Source organism: Sitophilus oryzae, unplaced genomic scaffold (genome assembly GCF_002938485.1).
Source record: "Sitophilus oryzae breed Bouriz unplaced genomic scaffold, Soryzae_2.0 scaffold_1062_pilon_pilon, whole genome shotgun sequence".
Classification (NCBI taxonomy): Eukaryota; Metazoa; Arthropoda; class Insecta; order Coleoptera; family Curculionidae; genus Sitophilus; species Sitophilus oryzae.
The window spans coordinates 1316586-1338666 of NW_022145685.1; the positions used below are offsets into that span (position 1 = coordinate 1316586).

A 22081-nucleotide genomic window follows, 5' to 3' on the forward strand; every position below is an offset into this window, starting at 1 on the left:
ATTTTAGGCATGCATCCCCTGAAAAATAAGGGATGAAAATTTGTACAAAAATTTGTTAAAATCGGTTGTAGAAGTATGAATTTTGCAGACGTTCCTTATTTAACGTAATTTAGCACTAAGAAGCAATTTTTGGAAATTCGCCCTCTAAGGGTGTGAAATGAGGGGTTGAACGTTCTGGAACAATAAATTCTGTTCAAGGAATATGATGATGATTATATATGATGATTTGCACAGAGGTTTATTATGTAGCGTAATTGAATAATTAGAGCGATTTTTGGAATTCATTCCTTAAGGGGGTAAAACTAAGGGTAAAAATTTTTATGTAAAATCCGTTCTAGGACTAGGAGTATGCAATTTTGTACAGAGGTCCCTTAAGTGATGAAAGTGTGTACCCAGAAGAAAATTTTGGACATGCACCCCCTAAAAAAATAAGCACTCCCTATAAAACAATTAAAATAAAAAATTTGTCTAAAAAATAAAAAAAAAGTTGGGGTGGGCCACTCTTATCACCTAGGGGTATAAAAAATAGATAACAACCTAGGAATAGGTTGTGACCAAACCAAACCAAACCAGACCTACTGAATATACATATAAAATTTCATCAAAATCGGTCTAGCCGTTTCGGAGATGGTAACAAAAAATTAAAAAAAAAACAACCCCTATTAAAATATAGGGGATGATGGTGGAACGGTGAAAATTTAGGGTTATATGTATTTATTAATGCCAACTAAAAAAATAAAAACATTTTTTTCTTTTCAAAAAATAAAAAATGAGGGTGAGCTACCCTTACCACATAAGGGTATAAAAAATAGATAACAACCTATTCTTAGACGTACTGAATATACATATAAAATTTCATCAAAATCGGCCAAGCCGTTTCGGAGATGGCAACAAAAAAAAATATAAAAACAAACCCTATTAAAAATAGGGGATGATAGCAGAACGGTGAAAATTTAGGGTTGTTTGTATTTCTTAATGCCAAATAAAAAAATAAAAACATTTTTTTCTTTTCAAAAACTAAAAAAATGAGGGTGGGCTACCCTCTCGGCTACCCTTATCAGTTAAGGGTATAAAAATAGATAACAACCTATTCTTAGACGTACTGAATATACATATAAAATTTTATCAAAATCGGTCAAGCCGTTTCGGAGATGGTAACAAAAAATTAAAAAACAACCCCTATTAAAAAATAGGGGATGAAGGTAGAACGGTGAAAATTTAGGGTTGTTTGTATTTTTTAATGCCAAATAAAAAAAAAAAATTCACAAAATAAAAAAATTGGGGTGGACTACCCTTATCACTTAAGGGCGAGGGGTGTCTCACTTGGGTAAAAAATGTACATGTACTGCCAAAATATCATCTTTCTACCAAACGACTGCCAATCACAGCCAAGAAGACTGCCTATGACAGCCATGTAATTATTATAGGTGACTACCGTAAGACTGCCAATGACTGCCAGCGACTGCCAGCGACTGCCAAGAAAATGTACATGTAATTCCAGTAGTGAGACACCCCTCGCTTAAGGGTATAAAAAATATATAACTACCTATTCTCAGACCTACTGAATATACATATAAAATTTCATCAAAATCGGTCAAGCCGTTTCGGAGGAGTACGGTAACCAAAACCACCCAAAACTGTAACACGGGAATTATATAGATAATATTATATGAAAACTGCGGAGTGCGAAGAGCGGAGAGCGGAGAGCGGAAAGACTGATTATAGCAATAGATGAAATTTAAAACTATAATTTAAAACTATTCAAGAAAGTACACACAAAACAAGGCAACGCCGCGCGTCTGTTCGTTCTGTTGGGGACCCGTGTGAACTCGACCTAACCTAACTATATGTCCCGCCCTCAGATGACCTTAACATCGCATTAAAGAATAGATCGGACTCAGATTCTGACGAGACATTCCGAAAATTGAAGAAGGCCCTGACTAGTGCGCCCATACTTAGCTACCCTCTTGGCAACGGAAACTTTATATTGGATACCGACGCTAGCAATGTTGCGTTAGGCGCTGTTCTGTCTCAGATCCAGGATGGTCAAGAAAAAGTAATTGGTTATTTTAGTAAGACCTTGTCAAAACTGGAAAGGAACTACTGCGTGACCAGACGAGAATTACTAGCCGTAGTTAAAGCAGTGGAACACTTCTACAAGTATCTCTATGGAAGAAAGTTCTTGTTAAGAACAGACCATGCTGCTTTGAAATGGCTGTTGCAGTTTAAGAATCCTGAAGGGCAGGTAGCTAGATGGATCGAACGATTACAAGAATTTGACTTCGACACAGAACATCGAGCTGGGGCAATCCATCGAAATGCCGGCGCACTTTCCAGAAGACCTTGCGATAAGGACTGTAAGCATTGTTCCCGAGCAGAAGAGAAAGAAGCGAAACTCGTAAGAACAACTGTGGTTAATGATACTTGGCAACCCGAAGATCTTGCAAATGACCAAACCAGTGACCCAGAATTAGGTTTAGTAATTAACTAGAAAAATGCAGACCTAAGACCAACGTGGGAAGAAGTTTGCAGATATTCGCCGAACGTAAAGTCGTACTGGGCTCAGTGGAATTCCTTGGTAATAGATAACGGACTACTTCGCCGTGTGATCGAGAGACCGGAGGGACAAGAAGAGAGAAGGCAGATCGTCATTCCAAAGAAGAGGATCCCGGAAGTCTTGGAGGAAGTTCACAATGGAACCAGCGGTGGACATCTCGGTGTTACCAAGACACTTGCAAGCTGCGGGAACGGTTCTATTGGGTGAACTGCAAAGGAGATGTGAGGAAATGGTGCAAGAAATGTGACGTTTGCGCCGCCATCAATGGACCACAAAAGCGCGGTAAAGCCCCAATGCGCCAGTACAATGTAGGCAGTCCCTTCGAACGAATAGCGATCGACGTGGTTGGTCCTTTCCCAGAGTCGAACGATGTCAACAAATATATTGTGGTAGTAATGGATTACTCCGCAAATGGGTCGAGGCCTACGCGTTGCCAAATCAAGAAGCGTCCACGATTGCTGATGCCCTTGTTAAAGAATGGATCTGCAGGTTTGGTGTTCCCATGGAGCTTCATTCAGATCAGGGAAGAAACTTTGAGTCCAATCTGTTCCAAGGCGTCTGTGAAGTCCTGAACATCCGCAAAACCAGGACGACTGCTCTACATCCACAATCCGATGGGATGGTTGAACGCATGAACAGAACTATCAACCGTTATCTGGCCAAAGTAGTCTCTGACCACCAAAGAGACTGGGACAAATTTCTTCACCTGTTCCTGTTGGCCTACCGTTCATCCCTCCAAGAATCTACGGGGCAAACTCCAGCCAGCATCGTTATGGGACGGGAAGTGCGCCTACCCTGTGATCTGAAATTTGGTTGCCGACCGGGAGAAGAAGTCGCCGGAGAAGATTATGTCCACACACTACGTCAAAGGATCGACGACATTCATCAGAGAGTCCGCCTCAATATTCAAAGTGCTAGTGATCGAATGAAGGAACACTACGACATTCAAGCTGAGCATGGAGGATACCAACCAGGGAAGTTGGTGTGGCTATACAACCCGCAGAGACGTCGTGGCTTATCTCAGTGTTGCCAACCAGAAAACTACGAATATCGCTACGTCACTACACAAATTCCGCTACTCCCCGCTACGGTCGTGTCATTTCTAATTTCACTACAAATCTAGTCTATTTTGGAATTATGATTTATATAGATACCATTTGGCAATTGATTTTTTTCAATATAAAAAAAATTACAGCAAAATAAGCACTTTTATTTTGTAAACATATAAATATAAACAATAAATCACAAATAAATCCTTATCTGGAAAAATGGAAAATAAATCAAAAATATATTTTCTCTTTAAAAGATAAACATACACTTAAATTAACTAACTCTAATCGTGCTCTAATCTGAATCAGACGTGTCAGTGTCACAAACATTTTCTTTGGGGGCGGTGGACCTAGTTGCCTCATTTTTGGTTTTAAATTGGTACATGAACTGATTAAATTTTTGAAAATGGCTTTCGCTAATTGCATAACTCGTGCAGCATTTATTTTTGGTTGCTAAATCAATTTTTACTCTGAGAATATCACTCAGAGTATCAGGTGAAAGGCGATTTCTTTTTTTTGACTTAACATCAGTCATTATTGAAAACACTCTTTCCACGTCCGCGTTGCCGTGAGTTAAAGTAAGGATGATCAGAGCAACTATGCTGATATTTCTAAATAAATGCTCATCGTTAAAATTTTTCATGTCCAACAAAGTTGTCCAGAACGTAATTACATCATCGCATGTTAGACTTTCTTTTTCTTCTTCAGAAAAATATATTTTTATATTATTATATTCAGTTATAGCTTTTACGGGGTCTATTTTATTTTTAAATGTGTTACAAATTTCATCAATATCATGTTTTAGATTTACATTCAGAGCATTTTGCGGTTGTACAAATGTAATATTTTTATAAAATTTATCTTTAGTAGGCAATCTTTTAAATGCTTGGGCAACGGCTACTTGATAAAATTTCAAACACTTAAGTTTAAATTGTTCGTTATCAGCTTTGATACAATCTTTGAGTAAATTCATGGTATTCAAACCCACATTAATTTCTTCCACCGGAAGCAACACATTTGGATCAAATACATTTAATAGATCAAGTTCAACCTCACTCGTATAACAGGAGGGTTTGACAAAGTTTACACATAGTATCTTCACAAATCTTCTACTCTCTACATACATTTTATCTACAAGGACTTTGGAAGACTGAAACATAGCATTAAATGAATTAAAGATCGGAAGAACGTGTTTTAAAAATAGAAGATAAGCTTTGACATAGGGATTTTGCATTTCATTAAATATCATATTGCCTACTTGATTTTTATCTTCAAAGGCAGCTACTCGGAAGACTTCTAAAAGAACATCCCACTGATCAATTAGCCTTTCAACACAATTTGATAGTGCCAACCATCTGGTTTTGCTGGGGCTTATAATTTTAAGTTGAGCTGCCCGCATAAATTGTTGAAATTCTTCTAAAACTGACTGTCTCTTTGGACTTCTAGAAAAATAATTGGAGATATTTTGCAATAATGCTTCTATATTACTTGGCAATTCTTGGCTAGCGGCAGCAGCAATTAAATGAGCCGAGTGACACACACATCCATTTACAACAATATGGTGATTTTCGTTTAAGAGATAAGTCTTAAATGATTCTTTGTTCCCCATCATGACACTGGCGTTATCAGAGCAATAACCCACAATATTATTCACGCTTAAATTAAAATCAGTCAGACATTTTTTAAACAGGGAATAGAGACCTTTTGCTGACCCCTCATCAGCCTTGATGGGAATTAAGTCTAATAATTCGGTTTTGATTTTGTTTTCATAAATATATCTAACTAAAATACACAGGTACCGATAATTGCTGATGTCTGTACTTTCATCTACAAGAATAGAAAAACTGTTATTCTTCAGTTCACCACACAATGCCTCTTTAATTGTAGATGCAAGTACGTTTTTTAAAATGCTTGTGCATTTTGTACGCCTTAATTGCATATTTTTTGCGATTTTCGAATCACTAAAACTTAATTTACAAGTGTCGGTTACATGGTCAATAGAACTAAAACTAAAATTATGAGATGCAGCTAACAAAGTAAATCTGATATCTGCTATTATTAGATTTTTATCTTGTTTAGAAGACTGAAATATTTCAGTAATTGGTCTAGTTATTTGCGTTAAGTTCATATTTTTTAAATGTTTCTGACTTTTCCCATGGCTTAACAAATCACTTCTTTTGGTCCCTAAATTCAACTGGCATACTTTACACTTAGCTTTAGCTGGATCTTCAGTTGGTAGTAGCCATCGCTTAAAAATATCTTCTTCCATCCACTTTCTGGAAAAAAGTTGTTTTCGGCTTTTCTTTTCATCTCTGGCCAGTTCGTGCCTCATTGCCCTTTTCTTTTTCGGAGTAGATGATCCGCTTTTTCCTATATCAGAATCAGATAACTCAGACATATTGCGCCCCTGAAATGAGTGCAAATTATGTAATTTTTTATTGTGGTATTTATGCATATTTAGATATGTATTCTGCTTGAATGCATGTATATATGTATAAATCATATTAGCATACCTTTTTATAATACTAAATACACGTACAACCTACATTGCTTTTGTTTTGTTTACTTTAAAAGATTTTGGGAACCACCGAGAACTAGTAAATAGCGATCAGCGCACTAGAGCCTAGAGCCCTCTACCGCTCCCGGCGCTCTCTAACACATTTTACCTGGCACGCCACAGTGCCGGTTGATTGATTGATTGATAGATGTCGCTGCCTTGTTGATTTGAGTTTTAGTTAATAATAAATAAGATTAATATATAATAAAACACATAACTTCTTACTGCTCATAATACTTATGATAAATAATCTGTTTTAGAATGTTGACGTCATTACACGCGTCTAAGAGAATTAAAATATTCCGCTACGTCTTACTGTCATTTGGTTCCGCCGCCGCTACACCGCTCTTGACGGTAAATTCCGCTATGCGTAGCGGAATTCCGCTACGGTTGGCAACACTGGCTTATCTCCGAAGCTACAATCCTCGTGGGAAGGACCATACGAAGTCATGGATAGGATTAATGACGTCGTATACCGTATCAGAAAATTGCCAAAAGGAAAACCGAGGGTAGTCCATTTCAACCGTTTGAGCCCCTACCAAGGCGAAATAGAAGATCGTGCTGGGACCGTGAGAACCTGCAGCTTTGATCCCCCTGATTCGGAGATGTCCTTTGACGATTTCATGGCACGATACAACAGCAGTGAGAAGGCTCGCTATGGTGTAACCAAAGAAGATCAACGAGACCTCTTTTCCGTGCCTCCTGATTATTCGCTCGCTCATTGTGTGGCCCTGAGATTTGCGGATGTCCAGAGGAATCGCTGCGACGTTCAATGAGAAGTTTGGGCGTGTCGGAGAACTACGCCGACAGGATCCAGAGGTTGGGAGCGTCTTGAGGCTAACTCGACAATGAACATGGTCAAGCAAGGCACATTTTCTACCTAGTCACCAAGGAATGGTCCCCGAGTAAGCCGACTTATCTCAAATCTATGAAGACCCTGATTGAACTGAGAGAAGCCCCAGCTAAACAACAACATTGCACGATTAGCCATTCCGAAGCTGGCGTGTGGACTCGATGGTTTGAGTTGGCGTACAATCCGGAACATGATTGAAGTCTTATTCAGATTTACGGGAATCGAGATCCTCGTTTGCTCCTACAACCCAAAGCTGAGATCGGGAGAGAAAACTGTAGACTGCTATTTCTACCAGACTTCGCAATGTACCAGGGGCCAGCTTTGCAAATACCTTCATTCACCGTGTACATCTCGGGACGAGCATGTGCCTAAGAAGGGGGCAGTGTTGCGGACCCGTGTGAACTCGACCTAACCTAACTATATGTCCCGCCCTCAGATGACCTTAACATCGCATTAAAGAATAGACACGGTAATGATTCATTGGTTCGAGAAGAATCGAGTCCCACTGGAATGGACTAGTACATACGAGAACATTCGAAAACCTTCTCTACGCACCTAACGATCTATGGACTATTCTAGTGTTCTTTACCTGTCGGTATAAAAGCCGGCGGCTGTGGCCTACAGAGGGTTATAAATAAACAGTACAGTTGACGCGCTAAAGTTCAAAATAAATTCTTAGTTATAAATCGTTTGTAAATAGTTCTATAAGTCTTTTATCGTTATTGTTTTTGTTAATTAGTGTTAAATAAATAGTGTTTAAATAAATTGTGACTTTCTATCCACACGGAACCGACGAAAAACGTAACAGTTCAATCCCGAGCAAAATAGCGAGGCCCCACGAAGTTGGGGCCTCGCTCGCCAAAGCGAGGCCCCATCGACAGGTCAGATTTTGATGCGAGACGAGACTTCTAGGGTATTAAGATATTCTTTGGTATGAGTCATATTTCGAAAGTGATAGATCTCAGTGACGTGAAAAACTCCACGAAACTTAGATTTCACCTTTTCGATAATTTATAGCTTGCATAGAAGAACATATTTATGAAACTAAGATTCTACACACAGATTTGTCCTAGCCCTCTTGTATTTTGCATTTTTCGACAACCCTCATGTCTCGGTTATCCTATAACTTATCGAAAAGGTGAAGTCTGGGTTCCGTACAGTTTTCCACGTGGCTGAGATCTATCATTTTCAAAGATGACTCATACTTATGTTTCTTTAAATGGGACAATTCACACACAATGGGACAAAATTCAAATATTCAAACTTTTATAACTTTTATCAGGAGAGTGTGCAAAATTGTGCAAAATTAGCCAATTTGTTTGATATAAACAAAATTCAATTTCGTAGCTGATGGGGGGGGGGGGAATTGCAAATTTTCAAACCCTCATAACTTTAATCAGGATGGTATGCAAAATTCAAAAACAGGTGTGCAAAATTATCTGATTCGTTTGATATAAACAAAATTTAATTTAGTAACAGATGGGGGGGGGGAATTTCAAAACCCTTTATAACTTTCGTCAGGAGGGTGTGCAAAATTTAAAAATAGGTGTGCAAAATTGTGCAAAATTAGCCGAATCGCGATGTACATAGAAATAAATCAATTTCGTAACAAATGGGGGAAACGGTAAGTTTGCCCCCCCCGTTTAAAAAACTGCTTTGGTTTCTCTTAGGTAAGTGTGCAAAATATCATTTATGGTGTGCAAAATTGTGCAAAATGTGTGGAAAATAATGATATATCTATTTTTGAATTTCCTCTAGTACGGGGGGCAAACTAGACCGACCCCAAGGTTTGCTAGTAAAAAATTTTAAGCTTAAAGTATCACAACACAATTATTGATTTAAACCAAAAACACGTAATACAAAACTAAAGTGTCAAAACGAATGACAATGTCAGGAAATAAACAAATAAATGTGGCAACTTGCCGTTTTTTACAGCAGATTACCACCTGAATCCCCAGCGGGAAATGTAAATTCCACTTAGCCAGCCCGGCGCCGAATATGTCCAAGGTTGGCAACAATGAATATAAAAATCGCGCTCTCGATTACGTAACTAAAAGTTTAATTGGTTTCGCTTATATCTAAATATTTTTTAACACACTATATTACCATTTCAGTTATTCGACGCAAGCCGAAGATATTATTACTGAGTTGGTAGAAAACCTAATGCAGGATGTTGGAGACAGTCTAAAGCAGAGAAGTACCCATATAATGGTTCAGAATATTTTAACTGGAATGATGAAGTGCATTAGTATTCAAGACATTATTGGACAAATACTCGATAATATTCCTATTGAGCTAGATGAAAAACAACGCCAAAGTGTTGGCGATAGTGCAGAAAAGCTATTTATTTTGCAAGAGCCAGTGGTAATGTATAACTTCTTTATAAAAATCAATAACTTATCAATAAAAAAAAACACGCATTGTGTGTTACTGAACATCTTAATTTATCAAAATAACTAATTAAAAAATACATTATCGAGATACGGAATCAATTTCGCCGTAGACTCTAGTTTATAAGACTCTGGTTTATAGGGCACTAGTTTTTACCATAATATACCGGGTGCGTCTCAAAAGTGGCTCACCCCTATAACTTTTTTATTTTTTCAAATGGAACGAGGGTGGCTCATTAGCATATTTTGAAAAAGCATTTTTTTACGAATAATTTGATACCGTACACCTGGTATTTTGAGTCAAATTTTCGTTATGAACCGCATGTTACAATTTCAAATAAACCATATGCGAAAAGGTCAAAAGTTGACATATGATATGTCATTCTATTCAGAGTTTCATTTTCTATCGATAAAGGAAAAAAATACCGAGGGTGCCATTTAAAAATCAAAAGTTGTAGTCATTTCCGGTGAAACAGGAAGTAACAGAAAACAATTGAATATGTCAATCAATCCCAACTTATGTCATATACTAACATACCAAATCTCTTTGTTTTATCTGAAAAAAATAAGTTATAGGTGTGAGCCACTTTTGAGACGTATCATTATTTTAAAATAATAAGTTTTTAATTCATCTTACGGTATTTTTGTTGGAGCATAGTATTCGTTGTTGTCGTAGATAGTATTCCTAACAAGAACACTCTCACAGTACTAAGTTTTGTATGCATTATTTTCCGATGGATCAGTTTTAAACATCATCCATTTTACCAAATATAATACCAAATATAATTTTATGTTTTAAATTTTAGACCAGCGAAGAGCGTATAATGAATTGTGTAAAAGAAATTCTTGATGAAACAATAAGCGAAGTCCTATGTCATGATCCACATTATTTAATACCTACCATAATAGAGAGACTATTAGACGCACTCCCAATAGAAATAATTTCTAGCGAAAAAATAATGGCTGAAATAGGTAACATTAAATTATTTTAAATTCATTGCTCTTAATGCAATCAACTACAACCAATAATAATAATTAAATTGATTATACAGGGTGGTCCGAACTGTATTCCGGAAACTTCGGCAGCATATTCTACACATAAAAATAAATAAAAAAGTTCATATAAATATATGTCCTAAAATGTTTAGTTTCGGAGATACAGGGTGTAAAAGTTTCATTTTTATTTCGATTTTTTCCAAATAATTTCTGAAGTAACGTCAATATTTGGATGAAAATTGGTGTCTGGGGTTTTTTTGACATGAGAAATTTTATTTTGATATCAATATGACTCCTGCTTGTAGGGGGCGCCACCTACATATTTTTTAACTGAGTTTTGAAGAGTAATAACTTTTCGTCCGTACCTGTATAAAACTAATGAGTTTAAAAATATACATTTAAGACGCTTTTTACGTAAAAAATGTCTCTTGGTAAAAATCGCTACGAGTATTGGTTTTCGAGATATTTGGAATCGAAATTATCAATACCTGTCATCATTGACATAATAATAATAATAATAATAATAATATGTGTAATTGAGCACAGTAGAAATGGCAATTGAGCACAGTAGAAATAATACTAATTGTAATATCGGCATGCGGGGTTATGACTGCTAACTTAAGGAAAAATATAGACCGGCTCGGATTGTGTAAAGAACTCAGCAGTCTGATGCAAAAAAGTGTACTCCTCCAAACCTGTACAATAACGAGAAAATTTCTAAATGTGTAGCAGAATAAAATGAAGTTTTTCTCTGCCACATAGTAAATTGAACCAGCATTAGCTGAGAAAGCAAAACCAAAAAAATAATAATAAACTTTATTAACTTTTAGATTAGTACATAAAATAACAGCCTAACATAAATTAAACATGTTGACTAAATAGTTATTAGACTGAGATCATAAATTTGAAAGTTTTTGTGCCAAAAATTCAACAGAAACAGTTTTATCGTCATTTTTTGCAGAAAATTTTATGATTAATTTAAAAAAATTAAAATTTCCCAAATTTATTATTTCAGTGAAATAACTATCTACTCAACGTGCTTATTTTTCGTCAATAATGACATGTATTGACTATTTCCATTCTAAAAATCTTGAGAACGGTTGCTCGTAGCGATTTTTACAAAGAGATATTTTTTTACGTAAAAAGTTCCAGAGATGTATATTTTTTCTCTCGGTAGTTTTATACAGGTATGGACAAAAAGTTATTACGCTTCAAAACAGTTAAAACACATGTAGGTGGCGCCGTCTACCAGTAGGAGTCATATTGACATCAAAATCAAATTTCTCATGTCAGAAAACTTCTAGACACCAATTTTCTTCCAAATATTGACGTTACTTCAGAAATTATTTGGAAAAAATCGAAATATTACGAACTTTTTAACTTATTTTCATCTACAGAATATGCTGCCGAAGTTTCCGGAATACAATTCGGACCACCATGTATAGGGTCAAGTTGTGTAAAAATGAGACTTTTTTTAAAACGTTTAGTTTTTTTTTCTTAGTTACAACCCTTTAAATACAACAGTATTTCTTCTTTAAAAGCATTTGGTGGTAACGAGTAACGAAACTATTGCAAAAGTACAAATATACCAAAAGTACCCCTAAAATAGTCAGTTGGCAGAAAAGTGTGTCTCATATTTAACCCATAAAAAGTCTAAAAATGAGACATGCTGGGTTAAAAAGGAGACAGTCACAAAAGTACGTTTAAAGGCCCTGATATCGCTTATATTAAATGTTGAAGTAAAGGTGAGAGTAGAAAGGTAGAAATTAGACAGAGAAATTTATCTTTTTTATTATAACTCAAATAAAAAAATCTAAACTAATAAAGAACACCTACATATAATTCAAATCAAAATTCAGTAAAATTACACCGCCGCAAAACATTTATAAACTCAAAGTGTAAAACAATTATATTAAATTAAAAATGAAGAAAAATATGTAGTTAATAAGTGACATTAAAATATTAAAAGTGTCACTTAAAGAGTGGAACAAAAAAAAAACTAATATACTAATTAACGAAATAAATATTCCTCAAAATCCATCCAAACCAAAGCAAACCTTGCAAATTTGATGGTGGTAATTTTAAAACAGTGTCTTTCTTTGAAACAGTATTTATCTTAGTAACTAATACAGATTTGATCAATATGAAGAGTTTGTTGGTTGCGTTACATCTCCGCTGCTGACTAACTTAGAAGCCTTTTTAAGATCTTTTTTTATACTTGTTCGATTTCTTTACATTTTTTAATTTAAAAATATACATGGTTTGGGTTACGTACACGTTGTCTCATTTTTACCCCTGTGTACAGGGTGGCGCATCTCATACGCCGCGGAGGCTCCAAGGAGAACGACAGTTTGTATTGAAATAAAATTTTGTGAGCATATGTAGGTTAATTCAGAGGATTTTTTAAAAATATAGAGAGTTCTACAGAGTGTCCCCAAAAAAGTTACATATCAAAGTTGTGTTTTTTGTAACGAAACATCCTATATATTAATTGATTTTCGGATTCTGGGAGAAAAATAAAGGTGAGTTTAATTAGAGAAGTATATGACTAAAATGCAAGGTTATTGACATATTTAACATTTTCTAGAAATAAAGAACAATTTTTAAATTACAATAAAGGCTACCTAAATTGATATTTACCCGGCATAGCCTAATATGTAGTTAAATTAACTATTGTACAATCAAACTAAGTACAAACAAGTACAAATCAAATTAAAACTTGATCCAAAAAGTTATACAGGGTGAGACATAGTTAATATTAAACATTGGTCACCTTTAAAAGCATGTTACTCTTTTATTTTAAATGGAACACCCAGTGTATTATTCCGAAATTCAATGGAGAATTATTCATGTCTCTTCAAAATACTATTAAGGTTGCCTAACAAACAAAAGATTTTCCTAGATATTTTCATTTACATAATTTGATCTGAGAAATCTTTATTTGATAAAATCTAGATGGTTGTGATATATCTGACGTTACTTCAACATAGCTATCTAATTGGTTCAACTTTAACAACTAGTTATCATTTGGTGTCAGTTAAAACAAAAAAATTTCTCAGAAATTTTCCAAAAATGCAAGCTTATCCGACATCAGAGAGAATTGATATGATTCTATTGGTTATCACCAGAGAATAGATACATTAAAGAAATGCTAACTTCATGTTAAAAAATGGAAACAGACGCCACCTGGTGTCGCCTGGCAGTACTAGCTAAATTGAGGGGAATTGGAGGGGCGGGCCTTAAAAAAGGGGAAATTTTTAAAAAAATATTTTTATAAGTATCACTGACTTACTGTTTAAAGTTAACAAACATATTTTTTATTACTTTAATATAATTTAATGTATTAAAAAATATGTCTATTAACTTTACACAGCAAATCAATGATATTATTAAAGGCTTATTATTTTCAGAGAAAATTCATAGTAAATAAATTACACATTAGTAAACAATATCATTTATTTTTTAGAGCTGCGATTTATATTACAATAATATTGAAATATATATATTTTTTTAACAATGAAAAAGAATATCCCGGAACCTGAAAAAGAAAGATGATCAATTAATTACTTAAATTAGTTCAAAATATATTTTGCAAATAACTAGTGAATTGGAAAGATAAACATACTATTAAAAAGACATTTTAGTAGTATATTATCATCTATTTACTGATAATACATAAGTATATAATAGGTAAATAACATGCATAAGGCACTATGATACAACTACCTGTATCATGATAACACACTAATATCACAAAAAATATATGCTACTTTAAATTCCTTTAATGATCTAATGAAACACTATCTAGCCTCAATGCATGCCATTCCAAAGGCAAAAAAAACTGTTATACCAAATAAATATAAGCTGAATAAAACATAAACCAAGCCAATGTGCATAAATAACCAAAAAATGCATCAAAAAATACTTTTATCAGATCATACTAGATCATACCCTTGTTTATATTATGTATTTTATATATCGCACATCCCGTTCAAAAGTTTACTAACTCAAAATAGAGAATATAGAGAACATTGTCAGGAGGAGTAAAAGAAAATTTAAGTTAAGGCAATATGCTCCTTTTTGCATATTAATGGCCAAATAATATAATGTTGATTTAATAAAATTTTACTGGCATCCTTCTGAGGTATAAATCAGATTAAAAGGACATTGTTTTTGTAATAATTGTTTGTTTTGTAAACATTTTTTGAAGACAATACAGTTTTGAACGGGCTGTGCGATATAAACAAGGATCTTACTATTATTTGAGGTTAGAAAGTATTTAAATAATATAAAACATAATCAAAATCATTTTTCATCATAAATTATAGAGGTACTTACGTGTTTTGATATTATTATCAGGAAATAATACGTTTAGTTAAACAGGTACGCTGCCAGGCAAGTTCTATCGGCGGGTCTTTGCAAAAGTTGAAATCTAAAAATACGTTTACATCTTAGTTGTATTTACGAATAAAGTATTTGTGTGTAATTTCTGACTTACCAGTTAACTGAATAATCGCATTAAATACATCCAAATGGTAATTTAATATTGTAAAAAAGCAAAATTGTTTTAAATCACTTGCCAGGACAGCCCGGCCAGCTTCTTTGTTGACAAAATGGCCGCGGTATCATGATTTAAGCAATGTGAGTGACAAAGAAAGCCAATGCCTGGCAGATGTTGCTTTCTTTGTCATTGGTCCTGGCACGTTTAAATTTGACTGTTGCCTGTTTTCCCATACAAGTGACACCCCCGTGGTTATCACACACAGTTGCACACTGCATTCACCAAATAATAGAATACTTAAATGCTTCTGATTTTGTCTAGTCTGGGTTTTTTTATCGACCAACTATTGTCAACAACATGAGAGAAATTAGTGTGTAGCGTTTTATTTTTCTTTTTATAAAATTCCAAGTGTAGCTGCTTGTTGAGGTAGAACTCCACATATGCCTTTTAAAATGAAAAGATCCTTTTGAAAAGACAATCATTTTATGCAGTTAACAGGAAAGGAAGCATTTTGAGCATTTGATTTCATCTAATCAAATCAAATCAAGTTTATTGGTGACAATAATAAATATACACACACGTCAATAATATAAAAATACAAAATTTAGACAATCATTACACATTTGTCACTTAAACATAGATACATTGATAATAAAATGTAAACTTATATAAAAAAAATAAAAACTCATAAATTAAACATTGAAATCACTCAGACATACATTCTCAGAAAAAAACGATTTAAAATCATAAAAGGTCTTTCCCACTAGGTAATTTTTTATCACACATCTAGCTAATTTTTGTCACATAATTATAGGTTTATATCTAGTTTTAATTTTGTGATAATTAAAATATGTTTTAAACGTGTATCTTTTTATTACCGTTGAGTATTTTACTTTACAATCTTTAATTTTTGTTAAATTAACAAAAGGTATATCACACAACCACCTAGATTTTTTTGAAATAATAAAGATCTACTGACGCAAAATCATAAAAAATAAAATATCTAGGAAAATCTCTGTCTGACGGGTAGGCAACCTTAATAATATTTTGAAGATATGTAAATTCCCCATTGAACACCGGAAAAAATATTCAGGGTGTTCCATTTAAAATAAAGCAGTAACTTGCTTTTAAAAGTGACTAATGTTCCATATTAATTTTGTCTCACCCTCTATAACTTTTCGGGTCAAATTTCAGTTTGGTTTATCGTACAATGATTACTGTAATAAATAATAATAATAAACAACGCTTTATTGTACAAAAAGCCAAAATAGCTTCATCGACAAAGCATTTACAAAACAAAAAAGCACAAAAACATATATACAAATAATAAAAAAATGTCATCAATTCAAAAAAAATTGTAATTAAATAGCAGGCTATAGAAGGTCAACTAAAATTTAGGTAGCTCGCATCTTATCGAAATTTAAAATTTACTCTTCATTTTCACAAAATGTGAAATATGTCAAAATCGTTAGATTTTAGGTATATGCTTCTTTAATAAAACTCATCTTTATTTTTTTCCTAAAATCCGAAAATCAATTAATATATAGGGAAATAGAGATTAGAAAAAACACAACTTTGATGTGTAACTCTTTTTGGGGACACCCTATATAATTGTATATATTTTTATAAAATGCTTTCAGTTAACCTACACATGCTGCCAAAATTTCATGTCGATATAAACTACCGTTCTCCTTGGAGCTTCCGCGACGTATGAGAGGCGCCACCCTGTATGTCTCATGTTTACCCTTCCAAAAAAATAGCTTCTCATACCAACAGGACTTAATTTAAACGGACATACCTTTCTAGACCATATACCATAAACTATCTAAGCACGCGACGACGTGTCGAACGCTTACTACTTCATACTGATATCCTCAGACAAAAGTTTATAAGTCAGTTTCAAAAGTTAACAATTATTGTTAAATGTTCCTAACAAGAAAACTGAGTGAATATAAGTTTTCAGTAGTTTTATTTGAATGTCTCATTTTTTACCTAAATATGGCGTGTTTCATTTTTACACCACTTGACCCTAACAGAACAATTTAAAAAAAATATATATTTTAGTTTTGCAAATCAAGGAATCTATACAAGATATACCATTAGATAAACAAGAATTTAGTAAATCACTGGATAGATTACCAAGCGCTGAGAAAAATGAAATTTTAGATGTTGTTAATTTCATCATAGAACAAGTTTATGGTACTGGAATAGATTACTTATACGTTATACCTAAAAAATAGGTATTGTAGTTTTGTTTAATTATGAATTATGTATATTAACAATACATAAATATACACACACAATATAGATAAATAATAGAATTACAATTTTTGTAGACTGTTTTTTTAATAATATACATTAATAAAGAATTAAGTATATAACCAGAGCAGAGAGAATATATTACTCTTCACAGACGACATTCAAGAAATGACAGGAGAATTAATATACAGCGTTCAGGTATTGAAGACGACAATCAGTTTGGGCGTGACGTAACAACCTAGAGTTGTTTGTTCTTGTTCCATTATATTAAAATTATATTCCTTTATTTTAGAACGCTGAATATAATAACATAACAATATCTTTATAATATAGCAACATATGTAGTAGATTAAATTTACAAGAAAGAAGACCCAGAAAAGAACCAGCAGTTTTCAAAATTTAATCGAAAAATCATTTTTTTTTAATTTTCAAAGTAAAATATTCCGTTTTTGAAAAACGATAAAAAGAAAATCGAGATCTACCCGCACCGAAAATAGTTGCACTTATTTAACACTCACTCTATGTATGTGGATATAAGATTATTTCAAAATATAATTCTAGATATACAGAGTGAGTCTTAAACAAGTGCACATATTTTCATCGAATCACAGAGCTAGTAGATTTCGACAACAGAAACATGTTTTCTCTTTCCGTTTTCCAACCAAACCAAACCAATTTACATAATACTCTAACCCAGTTTGTAAATATATGTTATCTCTGGGTTAAAAACATAGCTCAATAATATTTAGAATAAAACTAAAGCAAAAATAACAGCATTCAACGTAATGACATAATGATTGACACAATGTACAAGTATATGTATTACTATGGAGTCACTATGAAGTACATCATAGAATTTTATTTTTATTTATTTACTCAAACTTAAAAATTGGTAGTATTGAGAGAAAGGATAATTATGTTTTATATATTAAATTGATGAGTCGGTCTCTTAATAAAGAAAAGTTATTTATTATTATATTATATCAGTAAAATCATCAGATTGTTGAAGAGCTGTGAAAAGATCTTTTTAGATTGAAAGTAAGGCAAGTGGCGAAAAACGTTTATTTTTCATGGAATCTCTACTATAAATTTTAATGCATTTCAAACATGAAAAATGTCTCTCAACCCAAGTACTTCTAAATGGTGTAGTAACAAACAAAACAAACAATTTGAAAGCCTCTGGAAATATATTTCCAGTATTATTCTCCTTAAATTATACATATTATCAAATCATACATATTATACATATCTATTATTAATATAGTCTGTCCAACGAGAAGATCCTTGACAGTGATAGTTGTGTCTGTCATTTTAATTTCAAAGTAGTTTATTTATTTTACAAAGAAATAAGTTGGTACAACTGGAACGCATAGCAGGATATATTTAAAATTTGATTGACAAGATGACAAGTGATTACTTCAAAATATTGTGAAAAAAACTGTATAAAACTGAAAAAATGTAATTGAGTTATTTTATTTAATAAAAACGGTATGTGTTAATACAAAACAAACAAGAACAAGACACTACATACCAAAAAAATATAAAAAGAACTATTATTTACTTTCAAGCTTTATGAAACTACCCGCATTTATGATTATATTTATCAATATAACTTATGTACAAATACAAATTTGTAATATTCCACAGGAATAAATAAAACAACATAGGTAAATAAAACAAACTATTTTATTAATAATAACACCTACCAAATTTTATACCTTAAAGGTTGATTAATTAACTTTAATCTTAATTCTTTTAAACCAGTAGATAACTTTTGACATTATTTTTCTGCAGTACTAAAATCCATTATTTACCTACCTATCGTGTGATGTCGATATTTATTTTACAGCTACTCCAGTTTTTAGTATGTGTTTAGTTTGATCCTTCTACCATATACGAGATGCACTTATCTACGACGAAATGGTATACAAACTTTATCGATGGCAACTTCATTGGTGTATAAGACTTTCTGCCTGGGCAGCGAGTATTAACAACTGTGATCTGGGTCTACAGTTAATTTTCACTAGATTTTTCCTCCACTTGACTTCAAAAGACACAAAACACACGTAATAATACGAATCAAAATGCATCATCTTCCAAAACGCAGGGTATTTAACAAAAGTTGACACAAAATTATAACCTATAATTTGGCAAGACTTTGACAAGCGTCAAAAATGACAAAAATCTAAAGGCGAGTTCAGGGTGCAGCCACACTATCCTAAAAACGGCGTATCGGCGTAACGGCGTAATGACCTTGAATCGATTTCCAGTAATTCTATTGGCTGAAACATTCATCTGTCAGAAATTTTATCTGTCAAATTCATCTGTCAAAAATTTCAGCCAATAGAATTACTGGAAATCGATTCAAGGTCATTACGCCGTTACGCCGATACGCCGTTTTTAGGATAGTGTGGCTGCACCCTCATACGCATCGGCGTTCGTTTGTCGTTCATCGTTCCGTCAAACCAATAAAATTGAAATACGATCTGTCATTTTTTAAATAAACCAATAAAACTGGTTAAAAACAACAAGACACGACGCATGACGGATTTATATTTAAACCCATCCATAGTTAACTTAAAAATTTTTAGAAACTTTTTTTAGTAAAATAAATAGATTGGTATGGAACGTCATCTGCTTTTCTTCTGTCATCGTCTGTCGAAATCTTACCTGAGAAAAAAACAGAGTATACCTGCAATTTATTCATTAATTTCTGTTGGTCAATAACATTTTTTGTTTGTTAAATCACTATTAAATGTGTTGGAAATGTATCAATCAAGTTTGTTAAATCAGATGTTAAATGCGTTGGACATTTTTTATAGGATTCTTTAAATTTCGGATCCGCAAGAGATAAATAAAAATAATTGAGACATACGAGTACCTATCTGCAAACCTTATTTCTAAATGTATAACAAAATGTTATCTAATATTTCATAAAATAAAATTCGCAAAGATATTTGACTTAGCTGCTTATATTAACATATCAAATTGAAATAACACACTGAGACTTTTCTGTAATATCTGTTGTATCGTCTTCTTGCACCGAATGAAATAATGCGCTTTTTTATTTCGGATTCTTTTATTTCTGTGGCGTGTTCTGAAATACATATATTATATCTTTAAACGTTTTTTGCATTTTCATACAAAAATTTTAAAGGGTACGTATAATGAATCATATGAAAATATCCCCTTAACGAAATGTGATATATCCCCTTATGAAATATCGGGAATATCCCCTTAACTTCTAAGCCTACCGAGCCTCCACGACTTCATGCGAAGGCGATCGGAGATTTCGCCTAAGCCCCGCCTTAATAATACAACTCCGACTTACGTTGCGTCGCTGCCGCACGATGAGTTAGACAGAGACCAAAGACTGCCGTACGTCGTACATCGACTCTGATAGTAGGCGATGTAGAAATCGCCGAACAAAGGCACTCCAACAAATTATTCAAATCAAAATTATTTTGTTTTCTAACACAGCGGCACAGTCAGCGTACGCCAGCTGTAGTGAATATTTTAAGATACAAGACCACAAATATTAAAATAATATTGATTATTAAAACACACTTCCGTGTATTAACCGTATTTTTATGTATTGGCAACATCAATAATAAATAATGTGATGTAATAAACCGCTTAAATTCTGCCAAAATCTTAGGGTAGGCGCCGCCTACCTTGCCTACCCTGACGAGCCGCCACTGGATCTAAATATACCACCCCTAAAAATATGTGCACTTGTTTTAGGCTCGATATGATTATCTTATATTTTAGGAAAGTAATTTTTATGATTTGAGTGTGAGTTGTGTGTTTATCATTGTACCTTCTAATAAAAAAAAATCACCGATCTGTTGACTTGGAAATGACGATCGATGATACTCCCCATTAATTTTACAAAGAACAGTGGTATTAGTTTCCAAGCCAACTCTGACGTCTTTGTTTTTTCGATTATACAGGGTGGGTCTTAAATAAGTGCAAATATTTTTAGGGGTAGTAGTAGCGCACCTCATTCGCCTTGGTTGATTATACGAAAACGGAAAGATGTAGATACAAAATTTTTATAGCTATATGTAGAAAGGCAATGTGCATAATTTAAAATTATTTTGAAATGTATAGGTTGTGTCAGAACTAAGATCCATTACCAAAGTTATATTTTTTCTTATGGAACACCCGGTATTTTATTTCATTTTTGATCCTTGGGCATAAAATAAGGTATTTATTATAAGGGTTCAATATGTTTAAATGCTTTGGTTTTTGAGATATTTGAAGATATTTAAATATGCATGCTATGAGGTGCTCTCAGATAGGTATAGGAATAGGAAACCCTAATATAGTTTGAAAGAGCATTTAAATCTGCTTTGACTTATTTAAAAAATACATAGTGTTGCATTTGAAATAACGAAGTTATGTAAAATAAATATTTAAAATAGACCAGCAATTTTTGATACCCCTGTATACATTTAAGGAAGCAATCAATTTTTTAGTAAAGTTTACTTCTCTGGCTTGAAAGTCAGTACAAGAATTAATTCTGAAAAGTAATGTACACACAATGTGTTGACAAACTGTTTTATTATAGCATGCATATTTAAATACCTTTAAATATCTCAAAAATCAAAGATTTTAAACATATTAAACCCTTACAATAAATGCCTTATTTTATGTCCAAGAATCCAAAAATGAAATAAAATACCGGGTGTTCCATAAGAAAAAATATAACTTTGATATGGATCTTAGTTCTGACACACCCTGTACATTTCAAAATAATTTTAAATTATGCACATTGCCTTCCCACATATTCCCATAAAATATTTTGTTTCTGCATCTTTCCGTTTTCGTATAATCAACCGAGGCGATGAGGTACGCCACCTTGCATTTCGACCCTGGAAACACGATTATGACTGAGGAATGAAAAAAAATCTAAA

The 22081-nt window shown here is 33.3% G+C and overlaps 2 protein-coding genes across 3 annotated transcripts in view; one reads left to right on the forward strand and one right to left on the reverse strand.

The window, feature by feature from the left end:
* The window catches only part of LOC115878135 (cilia- and flagella-associated protein 44), a 202647-nt gene extending 185185 nt beyond the window's left edge, over positions 1-17462 (forward strand). The window contains exons 32-35 of one of the 2 annotated variants that reach the window (XM_030894520.1): positions 9131-9380; positions 10213-10378; positions 16968-17143; positions 17240-17462. In XM_030894520.1, the coding sequence (XP_030750380.1) occupies positions 9131-9380; positions 10213-10378; positions 16968-17143 (592 nt within the window). In that variant the 3' untranslated portion in view covers positions 17240-17462. Of the gene's footprint in view, positions 1-9130; positions 9381-10212; positions 10379-16967 lie in introns of both variants that reach the window. The other variant, XM_030894513.1, reaches the window with a different exon arrangement.
* Positions 3568-6555, reverse strand: LOC115878148 (protein FAM200A-like). The gene is made up of 2 exons (XM_030894533.1): positions 6120-6555; positions 3568-6013 (listed from the first exon to the last, which is right to left on the reverse strand). The coding sequence occupies exon 2, from the start codon at positions 6002-6004 to the stop codon at positions 3902-3904; it is 2103 nt and encodes a 700-aa protein (XP_030750393.1). The 5' UTR covers positions 6005-6013; positions 6120-6555; the 3' UTR covers positions 3568-3901.
* Positions 17463-22081: the final 4619 nt, after the last annotated feature.